Below are 24,355 nucleotides of genomic sequence, written 5' to 3'. Positions count from 1 at the left end.
AAAAAAAGGAATTCTGCAGTGAACCTACTGCCATTGTCACTCACACCCTCAATTACTTCCTAACTTTTCCAGTATAGACAACAACAGCACTCGCATATCCAGTTCCAGTGCTAATTGGAACAGACACCAGTGTCAGACCAGTTACCTGGGCAAGTCTCTTGGTAGCTGTGTCCCTTTTGCTTGAGACCTCTTCCAAGGACCTAGATATACAATATCTCCCTAAAATGGTTCCTGTTCTAAAGGGGTAAAGCAAGAGCAGTAACCATTCATTCCAGAAGGACAAAAAGAAGGTGTCCTTGGGCTCTAAGCCTCAGAGTGATGTGTAGTAGGACATGAGATGCCTGCCAAGTAAAGTCTGCAACTTCCCAAGTATCTTTTAAGGTTTCACAGAACTCCTCTCTAAATAGGAGACCCCACTGGGAAGAAGAAAAAAGTAAGGGGAAAGCAAACTATTCAAAACTGACTGGAGTTCCTCTGTGAGGGTTATACCCTTAACTACAGCAGATTAAACTCACATCCTAGCTCAGCTCACACAGGAAAAGCTTTTTAGTACAAAGTAAGTCAGAACCCTGTCTCTACAGATCTGTAGCTGGAGTTGTGCTGCATAGCTTAAGCTTTACTTAAAACAAACTACTAAAAGGACATAGCAGGAGGATGATACTCATACACCTGAGCTATCAAAAGGTGTTCCCAAAGAACTCCTATGCCCAGAACTCTCACTGCAGAGTACACTGGCCCAAGCACAATCCAAACCCCAGTACAGATATAGAAGATGAGAGCAAGTAAAACTGAGTGGCTGTTATCAGTGAGAAAGTAGTTGCACCACACACCGTGTTCACTTTTGCAGTGTAAGGAAGCTGCTCTGTGGTTACACTGCTATGACTGAATCAATTCAGCAGCAAAACTTCACCAGAAAAGATGAAATCCTGTGTCCATGTGGTGTGGTCCTCAGAGGCTGATGAACTAAGCCTTCTCTTCCTGCAGTCAGGTTAAGAGAGCAACCTTCAGGCTGAGTCCAAGGGTGCTCTGACATTCTGCAGTGTCTTTAGATACAGTACATTTGTAGGAAATATTGCCAAAACACAACAGAAGGGCAAGGCAGGACTAACCCCACACTCCCTCAAATCCCATATGTTTCTCCAGAATGAAACCAGATAAGTTATTATTATGTGCTGAAAGTCTAGCCCTAGCTCAGAACAACTGATGCCTATAAAATGGAATTTTAATTCTGACTGGTAACAGGTTGGATGGAAAAAAAAAAAAAAAGTCTGAACCACCCAGTTATTTACAGCACTGCAGGCTTCCTGTTTTGATGCCAGTCAGCAAGATCTTCTGGAAAACCCAGGAATAAAAAGCAGTAGTTAAGGAAAGTAAGTTAGTTACAGAGAGGCTAATGATCTCTGTTAAGACTTCAGAACAGAGGGAACTGCATCTATGCTTTGCCCTTTTCTAACAGTATTTCAAAGACTAATGTACAGAAAAAGGAAGGAATAAATTACTGAACCAGGAAAAAAGCAAGTTATTAGCCATAAGACATGAGACTATGCCTTTGCAGTTTTAGATACAAGTCTTTTCCCCTACTTCCCCAGTCCATCCTTCCTCAGGTGCCCCATGAGTTTATCATACCCGGGCCCTGCAATGGCAGGTACTGAGTACAGAGCCTCCAGGAGGCAGGTGAGCAGAAGCTGTTCTGAGAAGTTCAGGACAGCAAGGCAAGCCTTACCTCCACACCAGGTGAACTGACTGAAACAGATCACTCAGACAGCTATTGAAACAAAAAGCTAAACAGATGAGGATGCTTAGGTTCTAGAAGTCTTTTTCTATTGTAAAAGCTAAGCTTTAATCAAGTCTCTTGCCAGTTTACAATTTTGGAGAATCAAAGGTAAAAGGATAAGACAATACTGTGGATTAAAACTGGCTGAATAAAAATAAATGGAAAAAAACCAGAATTCTTTCACATCATAATTTAGAAAGGAGAAGAGAAATGGCAATACAAGGCCCAACCTACAGTCCTGTAACCCAAAGGGGCTTGTTCCACTGACCTAGATGAGGTCTGGTTCATGGCATTTACACACTGAAGTTTGTAGATTCACTCCATAGCAGTTAAGCACATAACCATCCCCAAAGCATTCCCAGTATGTATCCTGCTATATTGGCAGAGCTGAGCTTTGTACAACTATTGCAAGTGGCCTCTCTGCAAGTTCTGCTGCTACAAGGATGGGTTTGCTGGCAACACAGCACCTACATTAGAAATTTCTGCCTGCCAGCAGCTGACCCACACCTTGGTCTCAAATGCAAATGAGCATCATATCCCCACCACTGCAAGTCTGCACATGGCCAATAAATCCAAGTTGATTTTTGAAGTTGTGATTGATAAAGCCATGAGGAAAAAGCTTTACAAGCTAGTACCAAAGCCACCCTACAAGCCTTTGATCAGAGCCAGTCACAGTGTACTTTAGAATGATGGGCCTCACAGACTGCTCTCAAAATACCAGCACACTACTGCTCTGATCCCTGGCAAGCAGCTCTACAGCAGAATATGGTGCTGTGCACATCTTTCTTCCAAGCCCCTCGACCAATTATTGAGAAAGATCATTCACTTAAATGCATAAAACCTGAGCTGAGAAGGCACAAGGAGCAGGCAGTGAGGCTTTCAGCAGCTGCTCCTGAACATGGGGCTCCCAGGGCACATACTGCACCAAGCAGGGATCGCTTCAGTCTTCCTGCTAGATTGTCCACTAGACTGTTCACACTCTGACAATTCAAAAGTAAGTTTGCAAGAATATGTAGTAGGTTTTTTGCCCCTAGATAGATGGATAATTTGTATTAGCATCACAGACATACCCTGCAAAACATCTTACAATAACCAAGGTACAGCTACAGACCAATTTGTCCAAGACAAAATCCTCTGCATAGTTGGTAATACACCTTAAAAAAATAAATTTTCAAGACACTGGGTGCACACTAGCAAGCAGATTGCCAAGCCCATGCTTGTTTCATTCTTTTCTCTGCAAGCCATTCCCACAATGTGCTGACCTGGACAACAGCAGTTTGGCTGCTAGATTCAAGAAAAGCTCTTCTAGCTACTCTGACCTCTTCTCCTCCTCCTCCTCCCTGGTCACCTGTGTACTCATCTGTCATAATACACTCATCAAACTACAGCCAGACACTCAATTGTAGCCTTGGACCAGCTTCTGCTTGTCCATGTCATGATAGCATCTCCTGATGGTAAAGTAGGTCACCAGGAGGCCTTGAACTTTGAGAGGGGCCTCCTTAAATTATGCCTTTACAGCAGAGTAACAAGAGTCTGTTCTTCTCAGGGTGCCCAAAGGCTCCGTTATAACTGAGCTTAGGAAGATAATTTTATCATCCAATAGATTGAGGTTTCACAGACAACAACATTTAGGACCTGCTTTTAATCTATCCCTTCCATGAGCTGACTGAACTCAAGTTCAGTTAAGATTTACTAACAACTAGCATTTGCATGTTGTACAGACCTTGCACACAGAGGGCTGGAACAAACCTGGGCACCAAAGATTTCTGATGGATGTTGCAGGATCTCAGCACCCTCTGGCTACCTTGCACATGGTTAAGTGACAAATGCTGTGGTGTCTCCATAGACCAGCTATCCTCTCATTGCTTAGCAGGGGATAGTGCTGGAGTTGCCATTTAATAAAGATTTGGGATTAATTTCCTGTTTTACAGCATTATGGGGAAAATAAACTTAGCTCAGAGGCATGAGGCAATGGTGTGACTGATGCCGAGGGTGTTTATTTAGGTAGGCAGCTAGAGAAGAGTCCAGGAGAACTGAACGTGCTTCTATTAGCATCACTTGGCATTCTCCAGCTTTCTCAGTAGTTGAGGCTTTTTAGTGTGGGAAATTCTGGGCTTCAGGCATCTGCTTCAACCCAGCATGCCAGAATCGCCTCAAGGTTACCATATCTTTTCTTATATCTGTGTTCCCCCTCACAGATTTTCAGGGGACAAACAAGTCTCCAGATTCTCCAGAACCCTCTGATAAAACAGTCAGAGAAAAATGCATGGAAGAGAAACTGCCAAGGAACACCCTCACAACCCTTTGTTTAAAGGGGAGAGGGTTTCTCCCAAGCCAGTGAAATCCCTCTGCTCCAAGACTGTGGCTATTCCACCATGCCAGGCTTCACCCACAGAAGTGACATTCCAGAAATAAGGACAATGCCAAAGTAATCACAGCAGAGGACTTCCCTGATCCATTGATCCCTGGGAGCAGTTTTTCTTCAATGAGCAAGCAAAAAAGGCAGCATTATGAACTATAAGTTAAGGCAACCCAGAAAAATATGCCCTGATATGAACAGCACTGACATTCCAGGAAACCTTCCAGTCCCTCATCACTCCCTTCTAGGCAGAGGGAAGGAATTAAACTGAGTCACATCAGTGCTACTCGTAAGGCACAGCACAAATCTGGCACAACAGAGTCTAACCCCAATACATTCTTTATTCCCAGCAGTCTGAAAGGGAAGCATGTAAATTTAGCTTCTGCCTTCCCTGTTAGAGACATCTCTCCCTCCCTACCAGTACACAAATGCAGACTCCTCCCTGAGATGGACAGGCAAGCCAAGTGCTGGCTGCACCTGCTTTACTTAGCAGTAAAGCTAGAGCAAGCACATTGTCTCCATGAAGAATTCACAGTAGAATAGTTAATGCACCTTAGTTACCCTGCAGCCAGAAACACTTTGGGAAGGCAGATTACAAAGGGAAATTTCTTCCTGTTTTACCTTCAGAACAGGAATTAGTCTGCTATGGCCAGACCAGACTTCAGATGCATCAATCTTGTTAATAAGGCAGCATTTGTCTTCACAAGACAGACCACAAACACTGACACCTCCTCTCCCCATCTTACTTGTCACCAAATCAGAAAGGGGAGTTCCAGCCATGCCTCTCAAAGCACTAGCTCTGCTCAGGCTGCTCATTTCTTCTCTAATGTCTCTAAGATACATGTATGTTTGCCCACTCCACTCATCCCCATACTGAAAAACACAGGTAGCTTTAACATAAGATAGAGAAAGCTAAAAGGTTCAGCTTTCTACCCAAGGTCACACTGGAAGTCAAGCAATGAGTATCCTGTGGTGAAACACCTGTCACAGTCTCAGCCAAGTGGAAATGATTCTCACATGTCACGATTTTAGGTGACTTTGCTTAATGAAACCAATCTCATCTTCAAGTATTCTCACCACCACCTCTTACCTTCAGATGTCAGTATTCTTGGGTGCAGGACAAAGTAACTTAAACCAAGCTTACCTTCCTTAATAGAAGCAGCCTTGGCTGTTTTTCCATTTGGAAAAAAAAAAAAAAATCAACTGGAGAATGCTTTTTCAGAACAAGTTTTTAAGCCACTGGACCCAAAGGGGGAGGAAGGAGAAGAAATATCACCCCATTGCCTGCATACCAAGCTGGTTCATCTCCCAGCTTGTTTCTCATTGCTTCAAGTCCAGCCTCCATTGAGCAAAGATAGCTAACCCAGCTGGAGGCTCACAGAAGAAGAAACACAAGAACTTCATGAAGTCTTAGCTATGGAGAACACATGTAAAGCAGAGATGCTAGTTACTCATCTTAATACCTGGATTAACTGTGCACTGGAAGGCCTGACATAAATGGGAACAGCGGCTACTTTCCCTGCAGCACACAAAAGTCCCAAGCTCCTCCATGTGGAGGGAAGTGCACACCAACAGCTGCAACTGCTGCAGATGACAGCTTTCATTTACCCCAACCTGGGTGCAAGCCATATTCTTACAGTCCAAATCACTGAAGAAGGGGAATAGCTTATTTTCTTTGCCTGCTGCTGCTCACCTTCTCTTTTTACTACACATCTAAACCCTGGAAGGAATCCATCAGATAGCTTTTACAAGTCACCTCCAGTGATCAGATATACCCCAGAGAGGCCTTCAGAGGCTACTGTCAAATCCCAGTAGTTTATGTGCTCTTCCCCCATCACTGCCAATTAGTCAAACACTGACACAGAAGGGCCATTTTTGGTGTGCCAGCAACTTCCCCTGTCCAATTCATTCTAGGGTATGTCCATGATCATCACTTCATTCCCTTATCACTTCACTCACACTCTGGCTGTGCTTGGCCACAGCCAAAGATTATGGCTATTTGGAGGCAGTGTTCCCACCTCATCCTTCAATCTTAGACCAACTCCTACTCAACTGTAGTTGCATGGAGATAGTTCACTACAACGTGAGGCAACTAGCTTTGACAAGAAGATCTTTGTCACCCTACAGCTGTGTGACATGGACACATCTGTGAAACAACAGGGTGTAACTGTACTGTGATCTCAGGGATCTCACACCTGACTAACAGCAGCACCGAGAACCTGCTCTTACTGAAGAGGGTCCTGGGTATACCTGACCAAACTCACTAACAGAGTAACCACCTACTACAGCAAGGACACCCCAACAGCAGAGGGGCCCAATAATACTTGCTTTTCAGTGAGGAGATGTTGAGGTACAAGATGAGGAGGAGATGAGATACAAGAATTGGCGTGACCTGGGAGATCCGAGTTAGTCAAGGCCTGTTGCAGCCCCACTGAGATCTAGGAATCCAGACGGTAACACTATTCCCAAGTCTGAAAGATACAGAGTCCTTCATGAAGCTCAGGGATGAAACAAGGCCTCTGGAAAGAAGGGAGGTTTGAGAAAGCCATAAGGGCCCCTTAGCCCCAACAAATATTTAGCCAAGAAATTAAATGGAGTAAAACACGGAGTAGAGGAACAAGAGCTGCACTGTAAAAACCGAAGCCTGAAGAGGTGCAAGAAGACTTGAGAAGATCCACTCAGAGGTGAATTCAGACTCTAGCCCATGCGAAGCACATCTTGTGATTCTACTCAGCTGAATATTGTGCCAAGAGCCAACCTGCATGGTGACTTAGTGTTTGGCTCTTCCTGCATCTGGCTCAAGCACACTCCCCAGAGCCAGCAGTTTATTTGGCTCACGTACACTTCCAGCAGCCTACTACAGTCCAGCAGAAGGTAATCACACGAGGTCCCCACGCCCTGACAAGAGTACAAAGGGACACTGCCTGGCTTCAAAGGACAGGCAGGACTGCCAACAGGAGAGTAAAATATATTGACAGGATGACTGAAAATGCTTACCTGCAATCCCTCCTGCACCTTTATCACAGGTTATGGCAAGCAAATCTTTAGTGCCATGGTGAACAAGCTTCACCTAGCCCAGCACAGTGCAGCCAGGCAAACATTATGCTGTGGGGACATCACACTTTGCTGACAGTCACAGGAAATCACAAGGAGCAATGGCAGGTGCCAAACACAACTTGCATACCCACTAAATAAGTCCAACTCAAGCAAATCTCTTTTGGGTAAGGTAGAACAAAAGTCACAGCAAAGAAGAGTCTCAGTTGAATGGCCTGAGCAGCTGCAGGGCTGTCAGAGGGCACTGAACAATGAAAGCCACAGCTCTCCTTCCTTCCCTGGGAGGAAAGAAGGGAAGTCCAGGCCTACTCGGCTCTCCCATCACCAAACAAGCTGCATGTTTGCCCAGGTTGCTAGAGCAGTACCCAGCCATGTACATAAGCCTCTGACACAGACAAGAACAGCTGCTGTAAGAAGCTCAATGTGGATATGTCAGGCCTTAGATACAGCAGCCTTTGGCTAGTGAGATACTGTCACGGAATCTATGTCAAGACCATATTCTCCAAAGTGTGGGAAGGGTAGATTTGCACTCACCTGAACGGGCACCTATATGTTTGATCTATCAGATGATAAAACAAGAGAAATTATAGGGAAATATCTTTAGAAGAAAACACTAACAGCATGAGATTTCTTTTTTTAATCAAAGATTTTCCCTGGTACAGCTTTTTCTTTCTTGGATGCGTCTCTCCCTATTCCTCCCTTGCATCTAAGACAGCTTCCAGTTCTGCTGACCTTACAAGTCCTTCTCACATCTTCACGAAGTTCTCTCTACTTACAGTCGTCCTCCAAGACTACAGTCTTGCCAAAACACAGAAGATAAAACACATTCTTGTCAAGCTGGCTTGTCCTTTTAACATATGGCACCCAGAGTTTTGTTTCATCTTAAACTCAAAGCAACAAAGTTTAGCAGCCAGCTCTCATTATGGTATTACAGAAGTTGAAATTTTAGGCTCATTAAAAAGTGTATTTAAAATTCTGCATAGATTCAAGACCACTGGAAGCTATTAAAAAAATAATCAAAGACAACAGAAAGACATGAGTTTCATGCAACATGGAATCAATTCTACCATTTGTTTTAAGCTTTCTAGTAACATAGCATGGCCTCTGACTTAATGTTTCATTTAAAATCAGTTTAAAAATATTATTTCTCTATGATTGTTCTGCTCTCATGAACATTTTCATGGGAAAAAGAGAAGTCAGGCTACATATGTTCTATAGTCAGGGCCCAGTGATTCCCTAAAACAAAGGGTAAAAAACCCAAGGGCATCAAAAGATATTTCTTATTACTTTTACACTATTGATGAGAAGACACTCTCCACTGCATAATCCCCATGTGCCAGGTACTGTACAACTCACTGAGACATTCTCTTCCAAACTTGCTTTAAACAAGCTTTTGTATTTTGACAGTGCCCTCTACTAAGCCTGCACAGAGAGAAAATGACACAACAGAATGGTTCTGTTGAAATTCATCACAGCTGTCATTACTAAAACTTCCAGGTACTTTCCAAAAGCATCTCCTTCATCCATTCCCATCAGATGCACAGAGATGGATGAGAAACACCACAGCTAAGGAAACTGCACAGGTAAGCCTTACCTAGGCCTTTACTATAGCTTCACTTAGTTGGAAAAGAGAATTTTAGTTAGCATGATTATGCCCCGAAAGATATGGAAAGATGAATTTCTTTTGAAGGCAGCATCCCATATCAAATCCATTTTCACCTAGAGAACAGCTACTTAGAACATTTTGTTCAAACTGAAAAATTTCCAGCCCTTTGATTACAAAGGCAACCTGCCAAGTGAGAGTATAAAATTAGCACATTAGTGCAGTAGTGTCTTCCTCAGTCTGAAGACAGCTTCAGTGCCTCAACTGCCTGCCACAGTTTTACAGGGGTAAAACTGAGCTAAGACCTAGCTAGATTCATTCTTTCCTGCTCCAGAAGCCCCAAAAAATCACTTGAACTGCAGTGAAATGTAAAGATAAAGCCAAATTAAGTCTTACTGATGAAAGAGCCAGAACCAGATAGTGTGAAGGCAAGCCTAGCACAGGAGAACCCTGCTGCAACAGCCAACAAACACCGCAGTAACCACGCAGCACCCAACCATTTTATCCCTCCCTGCTGCAGGGCGTTTTGCTGCACAGGTGTTTCCCACTGTGGCTTGCAAGCACCAAGTCAATTTTTCAAACCCTGGCTGCAAGTATTGCTCTTTTTAGAAATAAAAGTTATTTTTAAAATGCACCACCATCATCACAAAAAAAATTAAAATAATAATAATAAAAAAGGTTAAATACAACCCTTTTCCTTTTATTCTCACGTTTGATAAACATTTCGACAGGTATCTATCCAACTTAAGCAAGTTCTGGGTGTGCACCTGCTCCAAGCTTTGTCCCAGCTCTGGCAGAATGAATTAAAACTGCTGCCTTTCTTTACGCAGGCACTATATAGTCACTGGAGAGGTTTCTCATACTCATCCCTTTCAGAGACCCCATCACATCTCTTTCCACCCTCCCTCTCAGCAGACATTGAGATGATTTTGCAAGCAATGTTTGCCACTGTACCCAGCAGTTTTCTTCTCTTGAACTGAAACAGAACAAGACACAGCTGCTCAGGAGGTATTGCTCTGGGCAATGCAGTGGCTGCTGCAGCCCAAGAGATAACCAGACAGGGCAGCATTCCACAGAACTGAGCTGGAGATGGTTGGTTTCAAGAGGACACCAGTGTCTGCTCCCAGAGCCTCTTCACAAGGTTTGAAGTAAGGGGACCCAAAAATAGTCCCCTTCCCAGCAAGTTTCAGAACCAGAAGGACAACTTCCAAGCTTAATTCCTCCAACACCTCATTTATGTGTTTTTATTACCTCTAAAAATATTCTTATTAGCATTTAAGAAGTTCTGTCTTTATCTCTTCCCATCATCCAAAATAACTTCAGCAAGATCAGTCCAATAAAAGACATCAGTATGCCTAATGTAACTACTCTCACACATGCTTTGGACAGTTTAAACTTTTATAAAGGTACTCTCCTGTACATCCATCCTTTTGCAGCAGCCAGCCTTGGATTGTCAAGCAAAACAAGTGCTGCCTATCCATGCTCCTGGACCAGCACACAGATGTTCCTCAGTCACTAGCTGCACCACAGCAAAAAGCAATTCCCATCTCTGCTTTTTCTCCAACAGAAGTAATTTTTCACCCAAATCCTCATATACATGCCTAGACCTCGGCTCATATTCAGACTGTTAGCAGGGTGACTGTATTTATGCCTGCCCTGTTTGCACCACAAGGACAATATGTGACCTGTGCATGGAGAACAGCTTGGCATTTCACCTGAAAACGTCAAAGAAAAGAAACAAAAGAAATTGAGTCCATGCACTCACACTCCCAAGAAAATCTGGGAGTGGGGCAGAATGATCTTAAGAACCAAATCAAGAGGACTTCAAACCCACCCAAAATACCAAATGAGCTGGAGCACATTGCAGCAGTTTCCCAGAGAGCAGACCCACTTCTCAGAGCCAATATGCACAGGAGGAAACAATTTGCCAAGCAACTCAGATCTTGGGCTGAAAGCCAGAGGATAGCTCTGAAAAATCTTCCCTCTGCCACCAAGTTCCCACCAGTAAGCCTCTCCCCCAAGTTATTCAATACTTGTATAAAGCTTAACAGCAGAAGAGAGGTGATGAGAACTTCAGATGAGATCCAGCTGTAGTTTCCCAGCCCCCCCCCTCCCCAGCACCACCCAACTCAGCACACGGAACAATGAGCCCCAGGCTAAGTCTACAGCAGAAAGAGAAGAGGAAAAGCTCTTCAGAGCACTAGCCCATCCTCCCTGCTTCGCAACTCACTGCTTGCAGATTTGAGTCAGCCAACAAGGTTTGCTTTATTCACCAGCCAGGAGAGACCTCCCCTCCCTCCTCTCCAAATTCACAGGATGGGCTTCAGAGCTACTCACAGCAGCTCAGCCTCAGCACCCAGCAGGCAGGGGCAGCTGAAGGCTCCAGCCAAGGCCCCAGCCCATCCCCAGACTGCCCTGGCTGCAAGAGTGATCACCTTTCACACCTTCCTCACCTTCCCCACACACCTGTCTGCCCACAGCAGTAACAGCTCAGCAGAAGAGTGACACTATCAGACAAAGAGACGAATGCTCTACCAGGATAAAGAGGGGGATAAACATTTGCTCCAACCACAGCAAGCAGTGTCTTCCTTCCTGTCTATCCCTCCACAGGATAAGCTGAGGCAGAACTTCTTCAGCAATTCAAAAAAAGCCTTGAAAAAAAGAGCCTAAAAAAAGCAAAATCATCACTGCTATTTAAATGCTTGAAAAGCATGCAGACAGCATCGAAGTAGTAAAACAGATTTAGGAGCAGAGTTGTGCTACATTTACCCCCTTGCAGAGCAAAATTATAACATAGTAAAAATCACGACCACTTTCTTCCAGCCACAGAACAACTACAATGTAGCTCAGACACAAGAGAAGGTGCCTCTCTCCTCTGGAGGGGCAAAACGATGGGGAAAAGGGCTCAGGAGGTCAGAGAAAAGAGAGCCGAAATCCAGGCAGGGCTGGGTTAGAGGATGGACAGATAGAGAGAACCACTAATAGCAACTTAGGAAAGAAGGAGAAAAAAAGAAAAAAAAGAAAAAAAAGAAAATTAAAAGAAAAAAAAGGAAAACAAAAAAGGAAAAAAAAAGGGGCGGGTTGAAGCATATTAAAAGAAGGCAATTTTTTTTTTTTTTCAAGAGGTTTTACCAAGTTTACTACAAAAACATTTGGGGAAAACCAAGCAAGTAGCTTTTTCCCCTGGAAGTAGGTACATTCTGGAAGGACAAGCAAGGACAACTGCAGTTTGTTAGGATGGTCAGACAGGAAAGAGATAGCAGTGAGCCAAGATGCAGAGACAACTACTTCAAAGCTGTTGCTGTGGGAGGTTAAATTAGGTAAGAGTGTACTTCGCTAAGAAAGAAAAAGAGCAGGTGGTAATTGGGAGCATCTCTATAAGTGGCCTTATTCCAACAGGAATGACAGTTACTGCACAGCAAATGTTTATAAAATAAAAAAAGATCCATTTAAACCAGTGGCCAGAGCACAACCAATTACTGCTGTGATACAAGAAGCCAACAGCTGCAGAGACAAAAGCATGCTGGAGCTCAGCCCTCAAGAAGCACACGAAGCCCATCTCTCAGAGGTTGGGTCTCCAGTTCCCTTCAGGCCCCTATAATTTGCCATACATCCTTTATCAGACATCATCAACAAAATTAACGTGAGGGAACAGGCTGCCCTTATTTCTTGAAAAAGAAGTGCCAAAACACAAGCTTGGGACAAAACAATCAACATAAGATTGTCCAAGTTAAAAGCTCATCCAGCATGTACCACCATCTACACTAACAGTGTGCAAAAGCATTGTGCATGTTTTGAAGGTGCTTCACTTGCCTTAGTCATAATTTTCAGTTTTTTACAGCCAGAGTTCAGAAGTGATCTTGTGATATTTTAAGCCAGTGACCTTTGTTTAAAGTGTATGTCGCTTTTAGCAGTATCTATTTTAAAGCAGGGTACAACTTTTAGGCTTTACAAGCAGTGCAAAGGCTCTGCATTCAATGGCACATCACTTTACTTCTCAGCACTTTGTTTTTAGGAAAAGTTTGCATCAAAACCTACCTGCTGAAACTCCTGCTCATCCACTCAGCCATCAGGTACTCATTATTAAGGCATAAAAGAGGGGTTTACCCCAAAGCTGACTGTTGTCAGTGAACACTTTTGGGGCTGGCTTCTTTCTGCTATCCCAAAGTCAAAGACCCAGAATTTGGGAGGAGCTGAGTTGTCTTGAGGTAGGATATGAGAAGAGGGTTTTTTTTTTGTTAAGACTACTTAATCCAGATATTGAGCTGGGTCTGCTTGAGCTGGGTCTGCCTAGCAACAAGTTGGAGTTTTAAACTTGTACCATCCTACTTGTGTTCCCATGGCTACTGTCATGAACAGCACGGTGGCAGCTGCACAAACCAGCACAAGGGTCCCAGGAGGGACATCTTTAAGATTCCCAGACATAAAACAATAGTGAGGCAGTACAAATGCTACACCTGCTACACCTGCCTTTATGGCTTGTCTACTATCTCTTGAAAGTACCCAGAAAGGCCACCTTGTAAGGGGTGGAGGGATGTCAGCCAGGGGAATAGATGCACACACTGGTATCTATGGATCATTTGCACTGTTCAGCACAAAAAAAAGCTTGGATTACAGATGAGGCACTTCTAGCTTCTCACACAGCTGTCAGCAACCTAAATGGAGAGCTATACAGAACTCCAGCCAATGATGCAGGGGACAGCTGGCTCTCAACATAGGGAGGAGGCAAAAAACTCAAGAATCAAACCTACATTATCGATGAGAATAGAGGGACAAGTTTAGATCTTCAAAGAGGGCAAGACAAGTCGAAGGGAAGAGAAAAAACTATTTTAGTGCAAGCTGCAAGCAAAATGTTACTTCAAAAGTAATGCTATTATGTAAACCAGACTTTCCCAGTCCTGCTGCTCCAGTTCCTCAAGAGGGAAGGCCATTTCCTACTTACAGGAGCAGTTTTTCTTAGCCCTTATGCATCCCTGAGCAGCCTGTGGAACCAGACTCTTTTCTGTGTCCTCTCCAGTGTCTTTCACCAGGGAACAGTTAAGAGTGGAAGGGCAGGCACCGTGCCCCTGTGTGCAAGCCCTGTTTATATGTATTCCTTAAGGATTCCTGGACCCAGAAGCCACAACTGTGACTGCACACTTCATGCTTTCATACTGCAATTATAAAGTCTAGAAGGATACCAATTCAAGGTCACGTACACTAACCATTATTTTCAATACTCTATTTTCAAATCAAAGCCTCTACACGAACTAAAACCCAACCTGATAAGGTATCTAGTCAGGATGGGCTATCACAGAAACCTACAGACAAGAAATTAAAAGCTGCAATGGACAGCCATGTGGTTAGACTTCTCTAATTCGACAGCTACACTATGAAAACAAGCCTTAGGCTCTCTCAGATTGTTACTTGTGAAATCCATTCAGGGGAAGAGCACAGAGATAAGAGTGGTGGCAAGGAAGATGAAATAACTTTAAGGGAAAAAAACCTCCTAACCTTATCCTCCTGTCCCTAATGGGGGAGGGGACTATTTTTCTAGATATATACCTAGCTATACACACATACAAAGTACATACAAGACCCTGCTGATGTCCCCTAGAGGTACCTCCATGATAGAAGCATAGGGCTGAAGGGGGAAGCATAGACTAGAATTTCCTCCCGCCAGGGGATTTCTGCAGTTTTATCACACTACTGCAGCCTCCTCCCCCCAGAGAGGCAGCATTTACCAATACTTCCTTTATGAAGTTCAAAGCGCAAACTGCTGCATAAAGCTGAATTTTTGAAGATACTTGGAAAGGTAGGTTAAACACACTTATTTAGTCTCAAAATCTTACACGAGAAGAGAAGCAAATATAAGAGTTTGACTTGCAACAGTTAAAAGCAGTCACATCACAATCTGTTGCATTTCAACACAAACAGCAAGAGGAGCATAAAAGCAGCCCAGCTCTAGAAATTGCTGGAGAAACTTTCACTGCCTCCACTAAGGCTGAGCACATCCTCTTGCACTTTCAAAAAGCACAAAGCTGTCAAAACTTTCAGATGGAACTATAAATTAAAACCTGCAATGTTTCAAGCAAGAGATACATAATCTAACATTCCTTACAGAAGAATTTTTAAAGCCAAGTTTAGTTTACAAATCAACTTTGCATTTTCAAGAACTGAATTTCAAACTGTTCTTTCCACTTTCAACACCTGAGAATGTGGGATTGCTCATCTTGTTATAACATCAAGTTAAAGATTCAAAAGGCAAGGTCACCCAGTACAGAAACAGGTTCACACTTCCAAAGAAGTTCTAGAAGCTCTTTGTAATTGCCCCAAAGTTTTAATTTTTATTTGGTCTCTAGACTCAATCAGCCACCAGTTATCAAGTCTCCATCTTACCTTGCACTTGGGACTGCCAAGGCAAGCCTTAGCTACAACCATAAATTGTTATACCTGAGAGAAGTGGGGACTCACATCAACCACAAGCTTCTGAGGAGCCAGTTACTTCAGAGTGATCTGCCTAGTGCATATTAAAGTGTACATTAAAGTTACAACACAGTCAAAAATACAACATATACAGATGTCCAAAAAAGCATTGTCATTCGTACTGCTCTGAAGGTGTGTGACAGGACTAGAGCCCCACTATAAGCCGCATTATACAGTGCACCTTGATCACAAAGGCAAAGATTTCCGAGCTAATTATAATGACTAATCACAGGGAGCTCTAAGCCTTCCCTTGGCCAAGTCACAGACCTAACTAGGGCTGAAAACAAGAGTTTTAAGAGCAACTCATTAAGCAGCAGGAACTAGCTATGAAGAACAAAGCATTCACTCTACCTAGTATTAATTCCAGTCCAGCCATTAATACATTTGTCAGTACATGAGACAGCTATTCCCTCCACATACAAACACTGCATGTGCCAGGAAGGGAAGGAAGCCACAGGCTTTGGCTGCTTCAAGACCTGTTTGTTTACTACAGCATTCAGGTTTGAGAAGGATGTTCTCAGAACTATTTGAATAACGAGAAAGCTCCAAAGCCATGCCTTGGAATAAGGTGGAGCAGAAGCTCTACTCACCACCAGCAACCTCTGCATCTCTTCACAGCATAACTGAACAAACCAGGCAAAAGCTAACTACTGAGCCACACAGGCTTAAAAATAGTCTCCCTTGGATGAGCAGCTCAGAGGTAAGAAAGGTATAGCACCAAATCAACAGCTGTGCTCCCACTGAGGTGCCAGAGATACGGGTAATGAAGTCTCCAAATTTAGCACTCCTCTTCCCCTTTTTCTCCAAGGTGGATTTAAAAAACAGAGGAGAAGCTCAAATGTCAGCACCTACAAGTCATCTTCATTCTCCTAACGTAGGTGTAGTGAGACTGCACCCTCTCCTGCCACAGTGAGTGGACCAGCAATATGTACTGGTGATGGAACAAGACGAGACTGAGCCTCACCCACACAGCAGCAGAGTTGCCAGCACAGTGAGGAGGCAGCAGGAGTCATCTCCCCCTTCCCCAGGGCTGCTGGGGACCAGCCTGAACTTGAGAACCCCCTTTACTTGTATCTAAATGCCTGTGGAGTTGAGACAGTCAAAAATACAAGGTTTCAGCAACAGTTTTTGGTGGAGTGTACATTGAGGAACTTCTAATCTGCTCTGGAGTATAGCACATACAGAGGCTGTGACTTACAGAAGGAAGGCAAGACAAATAGAGTCAATGGAGTCAAGGAGTAAGGAGCTGAGAAGACTCATTTTACTCAGGGTAAAAGCTCTTCTGCCACTGGGAAGTTTAACAGAAAACCCACAGTATCAATTTCCCAACACCTAAGTAGGAAAACACACTCTTGTGAAGGACACTGCATGTCACCTCAGAGTATAGTGAAAGGACCAAGGAGCACCAGGTTTGTATCAAGATCCTAGGCAGCCTCTGTCGGCACAAACACTTTGAGCATTAGTACATTATGGTTTGGTATTTCTGATTAGATCAAACATCCTCATTACTATCCCTTCTTTTTCAAAGAGACTGTTGCACTAAGGGAGTTCCTGCCTGTTGTGTTTAAGGCAAAGTCATTTGAGGAGATGAGACAGCTTTCAGGGATACCAGTCTTTCCAGTTTCAGAAGGTTGGTTTTGACTTTTCCACTTGCTTAGATGGAGATCCCAAAGTCTCATCTGAAGAGTACACTCTTTTCCTCACTCCCTGATGAGTCCTTTCATCTAAATACCATTACCATTTTCTCTTGCAATGAACTGTAAGACTATTTGAAGATTATTAGGACTGTTAGGAGCAGGACTATTTGCAAACAAAGAAACAGAACAAGCTGACTGCACGTTGGACTTGCCAAGTGCAATCCATAAGGGGTTTTTTAACAATCTCTTGTTAAAGGGTTACAGTCCCTGAGAACCCCATGAGGGAGCTGAAGATACCCAGAGAAGTCCCATTAGTATACTTTCACCTTTGATGCTAAATAGATAGAGGGTGGGTGCACTTTAACAACCAGAGATGGATGGATGGACAGACAGATGGACCAGCTTTCTCTCCTAGGACTTCCCTATCAGGCACTGCAGATCAGAGACAGCAGAGCCTATATATGTTTGGAGGGTTTTGCCCTTATATACAACTACTCTGAGGAGAGTTTCTGACTACACTGAAAAGAGCTGTTGGTTCCCCACAAACACTTCATTTTTATAACATTGAAACATCAATCAACAACAGCCTTGGCCAAAAGGGACAGGGAAAATCTGCAGAAGCATGCAGAGCACAGCTAACAGGGGGTACAAGAGAATGAGGTCCTCAAGGATCAGTGACATTCTGGCAGTGAGCACCTTCCTGGAGGCTTTTTTTGCATCTAGAGGTGGAAAACACTACAGAGTATTTCCTTCCACTGCTTTTACTTTCACTGTTACAGTACAACAAACAAAAAACTGGGAAGAGAGCAGCATCACAAACTACTGATATATATCTTCCAACTTAGATGTAGTCTTTGGATCTCTACAACGCACTACTGAGTCAAACTAACCCTTGGTCACCTGTTTTCACTGGAAAAAGCTGCCTTCCAGAGATGACCAGAATAACTGATGTTTCAAGGTGCAAGATGTGGCTTGTATTCTTATTGCTGTCAGTGAATTATGGAATTTAAAGCTGTAGTTCTACAAAGAAGGAAAGCTTATCTGCCTTCAATACATGTTAAACTTTGGGAGAGATTGTTTGCTTCCCAACAAGCAAAAGCAACTCAAAATTATGGAAGCTTTAATCTTTACTTAAATTCCCCATCTCTGTTAAAGTGTTCACTAACATTTTCTTCCTCTTTTCAACATTCCAGCAGTATAAATTAATAAGCAACAAGTAAAATGGTCAGTGCTTTCCCATATGAAAGATTTTTATTTAGCTTTAGGATATGCAATGTTTCCTTCCACTGAGTTCTTCCATTAACAGGACACGTGGGTTTCATTTGTATGAATTAAAAGAACCATAATAGTTCTCCTTCTTCAAAACCTTCAGTGTCTCAGACTGAGAACTTGTGAGAAATGCTGATCAATACTAGACTTTGTTTAATTCACAGAATTTTGGCTGGCAAATATCTGACTCTGAGCTCTAGTAAGAGAAGAAATAGTAAGGACAATAGCATTTGTTCTCATTACATACATGGAATCAAAGCCTAACAGTGACACAGCTAAAGTGCAAGTTATACTGGTTCTACTGAGCTCTGTCACAGGATTTTCAGCCAAAAAAGTTGTGTGTTCTTCTCTCTAGTAGAATTGACTTGTTTAATAAACATGTTGCCTCTGCAAAAGCCTTGTCTTTACTGTACAATGATTCCTATTACACAAGTAACAAGAGATACAAGTATTATACCAGTAATAATAAAGGTGTGAGCTTTTGAGAGAATAAAAAGTGTAATCAATTGAGTGAGAACTTACTTTGAATAAAGGAAATTGGGATAGGTAGGAGAGACATCAATATTAATTTTGGTAAAGAACCTACAGGCTCTGCCAGCACATGGAATAGGCCTCACCACCATAAAGAGATTTACTAAAGGAGCTGTGAATAAGGACCACCTCCTGTAGAGGATTCCAGACATAACTATTTTTACAGTCAAAGAATCACATCAGGCCCTTCCTTGACCACTGCAGCAGCACGTTTTAGCCACAAGGAGTATTAAAAATTTGCACCAACATATCTTAATCTAGAATGGGAATTTGTTATTTTCTGTTTCTAAGGATTAAGCAAAACCAAAGCAGCACATATTCTGCTCAAACAACAGAGAGACAAGCACTCTCTATTCTTCACCATGCTAGCTGAAAGGTGCTAAGGTCAAGGCAATCATTGAGGAGACACTCTCTTCAGTTTCAGGCCACACCATTTGGTACTTTTTTTTTGCTCTTCTCAGGCTAATTCACAAAAATCCAGACCAGCATCCCACCACTGCCCTGCTCTACCTCTTTTCTTCTGTAGCCTCACAGATAAGGATTTCAGAAAAGCTTTCCTAATTTTATTGCTCTTTGCTACAGTTCACATGTGGCTGAGAAGTGAAACAAGATTAAATGCTTTCTCTGCCCCTATGCATGGGGACAGAGGAACATCTAGCTTAAGAATGCTGATGTAAGAATCAGTAGTTACAGATATATCTCAGCCAAACCCAAGGTATAACTGAACATTAAGTTTTTAAAAAAATATACACACAGGGCCTAGTCTATGCCATTTTCCCCTCAGACACAGCTAGAGCAAGCAGTGTGAGCCCTTCACATTTTACCAGACAGCTAATCTGAAGGTGAAAACCTCCGCAACATGACACCAAAGAACCTGCAAGCTTTAGGATCCTTCAGTCAAATAGTCCCTAAATTTCTACTGAGAAACAGACACAGCATCTCTGTGCTCTGGTAACACTATTCCATCGATTTAACTTTGACCAGTAAGGCAGACAATTTAGCAGTTCCATTCAAAAGGTACTAGTGCAGTGTGTTAGGCTTATTTAGGGTTTTCTTTCATTAAGAGCAAAACAAAAGATAAATAACAAACACAAACTGGCTATTTGGCCATTAAAATTCAGGGAACAACTTTGCATTGCAAAATTAGTCATGTGTAATTCCACAGTCGAGGAAACCAACTCTTCAATAAACAGGCAGAGAAAAGTTCACCCCAAACTTGTTAACTAAAAAGTATACGTTTAAGAGGAAATTAATAAAGTAATAAAAGGATATAGAACAGACACTAGTCAGGCAGGCTTCAGTGCCCATTCAGGTCATCAGAAGACTCCAGGTGAATTTAGGAAGAGCTTGCTGTATTACACTGTGTACTCAAACGTTTAAGAGTGCCTGCTGATGCTGGGTTGGGGGTATACTCAGAAAAAAAATGTTTCTCCACATCACACACTTCCTCCTCCCTTCCACTCCACACAGCACAGAAAGCAGTAACCTTTGTATAGGTCATTGTATGCCTATAAGTTAAAACCAGAACAATGTACAACTGAGTGTATAATAGTGAGGAAGGGGCACATAGTATTTTTTTTCTCCTCCATCTATTATGTTAGAGAAATGAATTGCACAAAAGAGCATAATTCACAGGGGTGATCAAAAAGCCCAACTATTGTTGATACTTGGCTAATAGCCACTGTGATGCATGTTGTGTATTACAGAAACGCTGCATATGACCTACAGATTGAAAAACAGTGTCAACTGCTCCTTAACTAACAGCTCACTCTCCCTGCCCCCCACTTTTTCTCCTCCTCCTTCCCTCCCCCCTCCTTCTTTCCTTCTCCTGGTCAACCAAGAAATGGAGTTCCCATGTGCCAAGACCTTGTATCTTATTTAGTAAAGAAAATGAAGGGTTGAAAGGAGTAGGGGAAAACGATTCTGTAACTAAATACAAGTAATATTGAACTTTAAAAAAAAAAAAATCTTTCCTCCCCCCTAATACCTTAACAGTTTAGAAACAAACATATATATTTAATATTTAAAAATGCATCCAACATATTAGTGCAGTGTAAGGACAATACATGAGAAATCTTTTTCCTAAATCCACACAATAGTAACTCTCAACATTATCCAATAAGGAAGACACCGTGTCTTTCTACACCATTCTTTTTGTTATAAGGCAAGAGGTGTGGATGATTCAATTAAGTTTGGGCTGGGCAAAGGGACAACTCCAAACACTAGGATCTCCAGACAGGAGAAGGGATTTTGCCGGCTTCACCCTCCACTTACAAAAGACACAATACCAAAAAAAAAAATTTGCTGACATTTCCAACTAAGGAGGTCAACAGCCTATCTTTCTGTACACGGAGATACATCAGTACTAACGTGCTTCCAGCACCTGCCTTTCAGCACAGCCCCAGTTCCTTTGTTTGCTCAAAATTTGCTTCCATACCACTTTAAATTAGCTTACCAAGAACCGCAGCTGAATAGCTGGAACGTGAAACAATTTTTTTTTTTCGGGGGGGGGGTGGGGTGGGGGTGGAGAGGCAAACGGCTTCTGAGGAGGAGAGAAAATTAAATTACAGACCCAAGTCGCTTTTAAATATCTCTAGGAAAAATTATATTTACAAGTTGATGCCTTCTAGTTCCAACCCTAGCACGGGACCCATAGACACACAAGTCCATAAGGGAGTGTTTAAAAAAATAAAAAAATAAAAAAAGAAAGAAAAAAAAAAAAAAAAAAAAAAAAAAAAAAAAAAAAAAAAAATAAAAGAGGGGAAAAAAAGAGAGAAAGAAAAGAAAAAAAAAAACCCACCCAACTGCCATCTCCTGCCTTCTCCAGCCCTGCCAGCTTCCCTGTTCCTCCCTGTCTGTAAAGCGCCCTCTGGAAAGCATCGGGACTTCTTTTATCAGCCGTGTGTGTTGGAGTGGGGGGGAAGGGGGGGTCCTTGTTCTTGCTCTGGATCTTTGCGACTTCGAATTATGGGAGGAACATTTTTGGCCCCCCCCGATGAGCGGAGCCCACAGTGGGGGGGGGGGCGAGGGGGGAATCCCCCGGTGGGCTCCGCTCATCCAGGAGGTCCAAAGCAATAGATGAGGGAGAAGAATCACCCCCTTTTAAAAAAAAAATCAAGACTTACCGGGGTCGAAATCAGGGACCACCGCCTGGTATTGCGGGCCGACCCTCATACCGCCGCCAGCTGAGGGAGGCAGAGGGAGAAGCGTTACCCTTGGTGGGCCCGCCCGGCCCCTAACCCCCATCCCAAACCCCCCTCATCCCCTGGTTACCACACGCCGCCACCCCCCCCCCTCCTTCCCTCCCTCCCGCTTCTCACCATGCTCCTCATCGCTGGAGGACCCCGAGCTACCCTCCTCCCAGGAGTTGCCGCTGCTGTTGCCGTTGGGGGCAGCGGATAAACTTTTGCTACCGCCGTTGTTGTTATTATTCCCGCCGGCGGCGTTGTGGTTCCTGCCCCGCCGTTTCCCCGAGACCTCCGGGCCCTTCTCGATCATGGCTGGCATTTAGGGGAGGGAAAGGGGGGGTGGAGGGGGGGTGTGGAGAAGAAGGGAAGGGAGGGGGGCGAAGGGGTGGGGGGGGGGAGGGGTGGGGGGGTCAGAGTTTAAAAACTGTGGGGGGGAGCTGGGGGAGGCGCCGAGGGCGGGCAGGAGTCGGGGCGGGCCGGTGCGAGGCGGCGGTGCTGGCTCTGCTACATCCCCCACCACGATCGCCCCGAAGTTTGAGGCTCATCCCAGCCCTGCGCTGGGACTCCGTTCAACCTGCGCTGCTGCCTGCCACCGGCCCCGCCTCCCCCCGCTCCCGCCCCTTCCCATTGGTTAAACCTACATTTTGGGAGGTCAGCCCGCCTGCCCATTGGGCGGCGTTTCCTGTCCATCGTGGCGGCCCGGCGCTTCCGTTTGCTGGGTTAGGTGGAGGCGTATCGCCGGGCCCTACGTGTGAGGGCTCCGCGATCTCTCCGCCCAACGATACCTCTCCTCCGAGGGCTGCGCCGGAGCGGAGCGGACGAGAGGGAGGGTTCGCACACTCCCGCTGGAGCGTCGTTACCCGGCCTGGCCCGCGGAGCGGGTAGCAACGGGGTCTGCCGACCCATTGTGAAGTCAGCCCCGGGAGGAGGGTGGAAAGGGACTACTTTCCTTCCCACACACACACCGCCCCCCCACTCCGCCCCCCTCCCCCCCTGCGGCGGAAGGTTACGGCGTGGTTTGAATGGGATTCCATACAAAGCCCCCGGTGCCCTGGGGATGTGGTGGCTGTGATGGGGTTTGGGGTTCTGTGTCCGACCCGATTGGGATGGACCCCACTGGGGGGGGGGGTGAGGGGGAGCTACGCCGCGGAGTGGGGGAGGGAGTCCTCCGAGGTGCTGGGGGACTCAGCGCCTGGGAGTGCCCTGAGGAGAGGCAAAGTGGGGGGAGGAAGGGGGGGGCAGCGCGGCTGAGAGCGGTGCTGAGGTCCGAGATAGCGTCGGGGGCGGGTTCGCCCTTCCCAGGAGTGGAACCCCGAGGGGATGAAAGCGGCCAGTCGGGACACCGGCACCGCACAGACGGGGCCCAAAGCAGGATCCGGCCCTGTTAGCAGGGTGCTGCCGGCTCGCCCCCGAGGCAGAGCGGCCCGCCGGGATCTCAGTCACACGGAGCCGCTGAAGCCCGTGCCCCGGGCGGAGGTGGTGGTCGCCCCGAGGTCCTCTCAAGTAACTCCTGAGCCCCCATCCCCCCTCCCCTCGAGGGACTCTTCTGACAAATCAAGATCGCCTCTTTGGGCACAGGGTGAACAACTGACCCCACGACACACAGTTCCACGGCTGCTGCCATGCCGGAGAGCTCCGAGGAGGCACCTGGATCCCCAGGCGACCTCGGCACCGTGGTTGGGGTGCCCGGGCGGCGGAGGGGCCCCCTTCAGCCTAGCGAGGCCTGGCAGGGAGCAGAACCCCTCCCCACATGGCTGCCGTCGGGAGACGAAGCTTTGGGAGCCGGGGACTGCACCTGGCTGCGCGCCGCTGCCTTCCCCGAGCCCAAGCCGGGAGCCTGGTACAGCCCCCCCGCCAGTACCGACGGCTGCGCTCCCAAAAACCGGGAAGGAGCCGGCCCGAGGGGCGAGGAAGGAAACAAAAGGGGGAAGTGAGAGCACTGTTCCTTTCCCCGTCGCACGAGGCTCTGCCGGGGAGCCCGGCACGCTGGCAGGGGAGGGATTGTTGGGGGGGGGTCCAGACCCGTCCTAGCAAAAATGGGCAACAAAAGTATACAAACTGCTCGGTTTTATTTCCGACTCGAACTGTACAGCAGGGAGAGCGAAAACAATACATAACCATGGAAAGCAGCTTGTGGGGCGTGTCTTCTATTTTCATGAAAATTAACTTCTGCAGCAAGTTTTGGTGGTTTTTTTTTTGTTTTGTTTTGTTTTTTTGGTTTTTTTTTTATTGGTCCATGCAATTAAAAGTGCAATTTGACTAGCAGCAGTTATCGCATATCAGACAAACTGTCCCCAGCCACTCCCCTCCTCCCTCTGCCATTTTAATCCAAGAGAATTTGCACAGGGGGAGGGGGAAAAAGCTGCTGAGAGAGAGCTAATGTCTCTAGTACCGGGCTTGCTGTTCCTTTTCTATATCGTGTTTAAGATTATCAATTATTTCACTTCTAAGGTAGCAGTTTGAAAAGGTGCCTCG

At 45.0% G+C, this 24,355-nt stretch overlaps 1 protein-coding gene across 1 annotated transcript in view; it reads right to left on the bottom strand.

The window, feature by feature from the left end:
- The window catches only part of RCOR1 (REST corepressor 1), an 83,435-nt gene extending 60,956 nt beyond the window's left edge, over positions 1-22,479 (bottom strand). The window contains exons 1-2 of the mRNA XM_030452264.1: positions 22,013-22,479; positions 21,818-21,877 (exon numbers count right to left, since the gene is read on the bottom strand). Coding sequence (XP_030308124.1) covers positions 21,818-21,877; positions 22,013-22,199 — 247 coding nt within the window. The 5' untranslated portion in view covers positions 22,200-22,479. The remainder of the gene's footprint in view (positions 1-21,817; positions 21,878-22,012) is intronic.
- Positions 22,480-24,355: the final 1,876 nt, after the last annotated feature.

This window comes from Calypte anna, chromosome 5A (genome assembly GCF_003957555.1).
Source record: "Calypte anna isolate BGI_N300 chromosome 5A, bCalAnn1_v1.p, whole genome shotgun sequence".
Lineage (NCBI taxonomy): Eukaryota > Metazoa > Chordata > Aves > Apodiformes > Trochilidae > Calypte > Calypte anna.
The sequence above is the reverse complement of the archived record's forward strand: the minus strand, read 5'-3'. Positions and strand labels throughout refer to the sequence as shown.